This window comes from Microtus ochrogaster, chromosome 1 (genome assembly GCF_000317375.1).
Source record: "Microtus ochrogaster isolate Prairie Vole_2 chromosome 1, MicOch1.0, whole genome shotgun sequence".
NCBI lineage: Eukaryota > Metazoa > Chordata > Mammalia > Rodentia > Cricetidae > Microtus > Microtus ochrogaster.
The window spans coordinates 47,503,573-47,510,315 of record NC_022009.1 but is presented as its reverse complement, the minus strand read 5'-3'; the positions used below and the strand labels follow the sequence as shown (position 1 = coordinate 47,510,315).

Here is a 6,743-nt window from a genome sequence, read left to right as displayed (position 1 = left end):
AAGATGCAGGGGGCATCGCTGCAGGGTCAGGCAGAGGCTAATCTGTGCCCACAAGTCCAACCGATAAGAGTGAGGGGCTTGAGAGATGGTGCAGAGGTTAAGAGTACTTGCTGCTTTTCCAGAAGATCAAGAAAGTTCCAGCACTCGTTAGGCAGCTCATAGCCAGATTCTGAAGCCTTCAAATGCATGTATGTATAAATATACACAGAGCATGTACACAAATAAAATAAAACATAGATTTTTTATTTTATGTATATGATGCTTGTATACATTTCTGTGCACCACATGTGCGTGCCCACCTGAAGAGTATGTTAATTCCATGGAACTGAGTTACAGACAGTTGTGGGCCACCATGTGGGTCCTGGAGATCAAATCTGGGTCCTCTGGAAAGACAGCTAGTACTCTTGGCCAATGGACCATATATCTCCAGTCCCCAAAATACATTTTTTAAAAAGTAAGACCTTGTGGTCAAGGTCCTCTTAGGAGAGTGAGTGACATTTCTCTCTGGCCTGCCTTTTGTTGGGCATAAGTGAGTCAACATCTGTCTCTTCACAACTCATGACACTAGCATGTCAGGACTGTAAGGCCCCAGGGATGACAGAATCGACCCTACTTCTGCTTCAGATGGGGAATGCGAGGCACAGAGAAGTGGTCAAGTTGCCCGAGACCTTACAGGAAGCAGAGCGGAGCTGGAATTGGGGCCCAGGGCTCTTGACATCTAATCTAGAATCACTCATTTCCAAAACTTCCTCTTCTTTTAAAACCCTGCTCCCACAAAGGATGTGTCACTGGTCATTCATGGTTCACATGAATTAAGTCTTAAAACCCTAGGGACATTTATATACTAAACCTGCTTGCTAACGATAACATAACTACATAATTCACAGGGCAACTGGCACAGGCCACAAACTGCTAGAAGCATTCCATACATCAGCCCTGGGCTCCCCCAGAGAGGTACTATTATTATCCTACCATATCCTATGACAGAGATGTGCTTGCCTAAGATCACCCAGGGAGGGTGTGTCAGCAGTGATGTTGAACCAAGTCTGTTCAACTGGAAAGTCCATGCTCTCAATCACTAACCCCCGTGGCCTCTTAAGCACAGGCGTGTCTGCCCATGAGGGGGCTGGTGTAATTCTGGCCTCCTCCCTCTCTTTGCCCCCACTTAGCAGCCTTCTGCCACTCAGAACCAGAGAGGCTACAAACTGCACCTGATCAGCATCTGCTGCCCTCTCTAGGGGCTGGGTACTTCCAAAGGTTATCTACCCCTTCTGTGTTTGGGGTCACCCACGGGTCTTCATGTTTCTGGAAGCTCATGGAAGTTTAAGTCCAGTGCAGTTCATCAGCCGCTGTGTCTCATCTGTCAGGGTTCAGGCGAATGGCACCAAGTGGAGCGCTCAGAAAGGGTGCCTGCCGACCAGGCAGCCTCTGCTGAGGGTCTGCTCTGGGCTCTGTCACTCAGGCTTCCAGGCTGGAGGCAAAAGTGACCCGGGAAACAGAGTTCTAAGGACAGACCTGGATCCTGAAGAGACAGACTGTACCCTGCCCTGGGACATGCCAGAGGGATCTCCAAGAATACTGACGCAGGTGGGTACGGGCCCTTTAGGCGCGGGATGGCTCCTGTGAAGGGCTAAAGCCGAGACCTGTGTGTTGGGTCCAGGAAGGCCGAAGTGACACAGGCTGCGGTGGACGCGGACGCGGGGAGGAGACCCAGGTCCGTGGGGCCCATGGCACTGAGCGGCATGCAGTCTGGTAATGTAGAGGAAGCACCCTGCGCCGGCCTCACAGGCTCCGGCCTGCAAACCTTACGCCGCCGTGCAGGACATCCCGGGGGCACGTTACGGTCAGAGGTCGGCGGCCAACTCGTTTCTGGCCTCCGGATCTGAGGTGTGAGTCCCCGCCGATCGCAACTCTGCGGGACCCCTGCCTCCTCTTCCCTCTCTGCCCTTCCCTTTCTATTCGTTCGAGGTGACCCTGAGCCGAAGTCTTGCAGACTCGGGGATCGGGGATCCCTCAGCGTCCCAACACCCACTTGGCCGGCTTGCAGGAGAGGGGGCGGGGCCGGCGTCCGTAGCGCGCGCCCCTCCCCCGCCGCCTAGAGCGCGGACGCGCACGAGCGCGCTCTCACCTGGCCGCTACGGAGACGCCCCGCCCCCCCACTCGCCCCCCCATCGGACCAATCAGAGGTGGCGTAGGCGGAGGGGGGGCGACGCGCGGGGCGGGGCCTACGCAGCCCGCAGGGTGAGCCGAGCGGGTGGCGGAAGGCGGCCGGCTTCAGCAGAGGCGGCGGCGGCGGCGGCGGCTGAGGGACGGCGACGCGGCACGCGGGGCGGTGCGACAGGACGGGCAAGGGCTGCGCGGCTCTCCGCAGCCGCCGCCTCGCCACAGCCGGGCCGCAGGGCGCCGCAGCGAGTGCGCGGCCTGTGAGGCGGCCGGAGCGGCGTCCTGTCAGGCGGCGAGGGTGCGGCGGACGGCGGCGCGATGATGCCGGTGGGTGCGGGCGGCGATGCCGCGTTCCCTGGCCCCCGCGCGAGGCGGGCTGGGCAGAGAGGAAGCGACGGGCGGGCGCGCAGGGCAGGCAGGCCGAGGGGCAGGTGGGGGCGGCGGCTGTCAGCGAGCGGGAGGGCGGGCGTGGGCGGGGTCGCGGGACCCGGTACGCGGCCTCCGCAGAGCTGCAGGCTGCGCGGGGCTGCGGTGTGTTTGGCCCCTCCCGGCGAGCGACCCGTGCCTCGATTTCCTCTTGGCGCCCTGGGAGTCCTCGGCGATGGCACCCGGGTGCGATGTTCCCACGCCCGGAACCCACGTTTCCCTTGCACCGGTTGGAACACACGCCTTGCGCGAATTCAGAGAGCCATCTTAGGAATCCCTTTGCTTAGGCTTCCCCGTGGGTACATTTGCTCTACCTGGAGTGATGTCCCTGTGACCTGAAGGTTGAGCCGGTTGTGTGTTGCCGGAGCCTTTGTCCTGTTCTCAAGGATGCTTTGGCCAGGAAGACGCTTTGGGGTTGCCACCCTCCCTGCCTTTTCCTTTACCTGCTATCCAAGCGGCGCTGGATGCTGAATTATCATTTTTTTTAAAAATAGGCTTTTTGTGAAATATTCGTCGTGATTAATGAAGGAAACGTGAGATGGGTTGTACTCAGTTGGACTTGGACGTATTGTTTTTTTGAGTATCTTTTGAGTAAAATTCTCAGACATAAAGATTGTTGCTCGTTTGTTTTCGAAGTGCTGGGGATCAAACCTGAGCTTTAAATGGCTAGGCCGGTGCACTGCCACTGAGTTTATATATTCCCAGATTTAAAAAATAAAAAAGTTTAAGTCTCCGTGAAAGATCACGTTTCAGAGGAAGAGTATAGTCTCTGCCTGTTTACTCGAATACTGACTGTTGTTCTGCTGTGCTGCACCCAAGCTCATTAACTTATGTCTCCCCCTTTCAAATAATTTCCTGTTTCTTAATAGCCTATTCTCCCCTTTTTGAACTGATTCCAACCCCTGGTGTTTGTGGAGTTTTAAGATTGACCTTCTTGATCCTTCAATCCTTTGTGTTAGGCTTGTTTAGTTCTGAACATGTTTTTAAACGATTCTCTTGTAGTGGAAAGAGCATTAAGTGAACATCAGAAGACCTGGGGTCTAATACTTGTTCTGGTACCTTTTCAGCAATGTGACCTTGGAAGAGTTGAGGTCTGAGCCTCAAATTATCTCTAAAATAGGGGTTAAAAAAAAACAACCTGTCAATATTTGAAGTGTGATCCCGAAGATCAACAGGGATGTTTTTCAAAAGTGTTAAGCAGAATACCATGCCATATTTTTAATAAGGCTGAGTTTTCAACTTCTAATTTTAATCTCTTCAAAATATGCTTGAGCATTTATTTCCTCCTTTTTCTTACTGGCTGGATGTTGAGAAGGTATTCTGGTATTTTGGAATTTTGAAAGCAGTTTTAGCTAAGACTTGGTAGTTATGGTGATAATGCATTTATTTACAATGTAATAATACTGAAGATTATTAAATATTTGGCAGGTTTTATCATTGTATGGTATTTAATTATAAATGCCCTGTGAGGAAGCCTGGACTGCTTTTTCCATATGTTAGCTTAGACATTTTTACTTCTGTCCAGGCTATGGGAACAGATTTTATTTTTAAGAAGTTTGTTTAGCCTGGGGGTTGGGATATTTATTTTAAAAACTCAAATAGTGTTTTTTTTAAAGCAGATCTTTTATTAATTTAACACGGCTTTTGTTTAAGATACTTTGAGAAACAGATGGTATTTTATTAATCCTTTTTTATATTTTCTTCTTTATGTCTAAAATATTACTTGTTTGGTTGAATCCTTCCTTTAACACAGGTGAAAAGGCTTGTGACTTCAATAGAACTTTTAAAAACATACCTTTTTTTTTGATGGTATCTTACGCTATGTATCGAAGTGGAAATGTGATTTTTCTGGCTTTAGTGTATATTTGGTGTCTATCATCATGGCGAATCATCAAATAAATATTGGTTCTTATTTTGTAGTTGTACAAAGAAGCAGGACTGTTAGATAAAATGTAATACACACTAGGATCAAATGCAATTTGAAATATTCTAGTTAAGGCTAGTGACGTGTAGCCCTGGCTGTCCTCTGTAGATCAGGTTGGTTTCTAACTCAAAAGGTCCGCCTGCCTTTGGCTTCCAAGTGGCTGTTTCCTTTTTAACTGAACTTTGTGTGAATCCCTTGAAAGTACACATTCACAGCACACTTTGGGTGGACCAGCACATTTCAAGTGTTTACTGTCCCATGTAGAAAGATGGTGGTTACCAGATTGGCCAATGCAGATTTGAAACTTACTGGTGAGTGTGCAATGTTGGTCTGTGGTGATTTTTAACTGATCAGATGGTTTAACACTGCACAGGATCTCAGCTGCTGAAAGCTAATGAGAGTTTCTGGCCAAAAGTTCTCATCTGACAAGTCTTTGTAAAAGTCATCTGTCTGCTTGTTACATAAATCCAAACCTTTAACCACAGCACTTGGAAGGTAGAAGTAGAGACATGATTTCTGTGAGTTTGAGGCCAGCCTGGTCTACTTAGTGAGTTCCAGAACAGCAAAGACTGTTACACAGATAAACCCTGTCTTGAAAAACTGAAAAATACAAAAATGTTTTGCCTAATATTCCCAAAGAACTCTACATCCTACTACAGAGATATTTACTCATCTGTGTTCATTGCTGCTCTATTCATAATAGCCAGAAATTGGAAACAGCCCAGATGTCCATCAACTGATAAATGGATAATGAAAATTAACAGAGTGGACTATTACTAAGCAGTTAAGAAAAATGATATTCTGAAATTTGTAGGTAAATGGATGGAGCTAGAAAAAAAATTGTACTGAAAGACATAACCCAAGTCCTAAAAGACAAGTATCTGTTATATCTGGATGTTAGCTCTAATCTTTCAGTATGTATGTTACATTCCACACAAATTGGGTACCTAGGGAGGGAGGGAAGGATCTCCTAAAGAAGGGGAAATAGAGTATAGTATTATGGAGGGACAAAGGGGGAAACTAGAAGAGAAGGATTAAGTAGGGAGGGGGGAGGCAGAAAAGGGTAATGGAGGGGATATAGAGAGTTACCACTAACACTAAAGGCCATTTGAAAAACCATATGGAACTACTCTAGAAGCTTCCTAAAATACAGACATATATGAAAGGACTCTGGATGGAGTCACCAAATAATAGGGGAGACAGTGCACCAACTAGACATACCACCAAGTAGACCCTCCTTTGCCAGGAGCAGACTACGTCTTATTTAATTGTTGGCCAAAGGAACCCCATGGAACCCCCCAAAGCCAAGGCTATTGGTTACTCTGTACAGTTTGATGGTAAGGCCCGATTGCTGAAGACACACTTACATCATAGAACATGAAGAAGTAACTAGAAGCTTTACTCCTACTGACAAACAATTATGGTACTGGAAGGTACTCTGCATGCTACTGGAAGAGAAAGGTAATCATCAGTATCACCTAGCTACAATCTCTGAGACCTACAACAGTGATCAGCCTGTGAGATATACTGTGAGTGCAACAGTGGCGCAAATGTTAAGAGAGTAACCACCCACTAGACCCACTCTATGAGATGAAACCCTTCCCTGATACTGCTAACTGGCTAAGAACCCGAGCCTAGATAGGTCACAATTCAGGGGAAAATCTACTATTATTCTGCTAAAAGAACAGCAGTATAATGACTTCTAATGACATACTGCTATATCCATAGATCAGCACCTCACTCAACCCACATCAGAGAAGCTTCTATTTATAGTTGGTGGGAATTAACACACAGCTGAACAGTGTACAGAGAGACAGAGATACTAGAGCACTTGGTCCTAAATGGAATGTTTTTATCAAGCCCTTCAATTCAGGGCTCAGGAATTATGCAGAAGAGGAAGCAGAAAAATTCTAAGAACCAGAGGTGATGGATAACACCAAGGATTGCCTGTTTTCTGGACACATCAGGACTGATGCACATATGAACTCATAGAGACTGGCAACAGACAATAAGACCTGCATAAGTACAAACCAGACAGGGTTCCAGCACTGAGAGGAGCAAGTGAACAATAGGGTTCTACCCCTAACCAAGAAGCCACCTGCAATTGATACTATATACTGGCAGAGGGAAAATCAGTTTTTTTTATCAGTGGACTCTCACTAGAATATATCAACCACCCTTTAGGGTAGACCTCACACTCAGTAGTTAGCCAATACAAAACAAACTCGAT

At 47.7% G+C, this 6,743-nt stretch overlaps 1 protein-coding gene across 3 annotated transcripts in view; it reads left to right on the top strand.

The window, feature by feature from the left end:
* The first annotated feature begins 595 nt into the window (after positions 1-595).
* The window catches only part of Ppp1r13b (protein phosphatase 1 regulatory subunit 13B), a 78,813-nt gene continuing 72,665 nt past the window's right edge, over positions 596-6,743 (top strand). For 2 of the 3 annotated variants that reach the window (XM_026781413.1, XM_005343597.3), the window contains exon 1: positions 2,216-2,490. Coding sequence is in view for 2 of the 3 variants with exons in the window: in XM_005343597.3 (XP_005343654.1) it covers positions 2,482-2,490 (9 nt within the window). In the remaining variant the exon portion in view is untranslated. Of the gene's footprint in view, positions 1,588-2,215; positions 2,491-6,743 lie in introns of those variants that run through there. The other variant, XM_026781401.1, reaches the window with a different exon arrangement.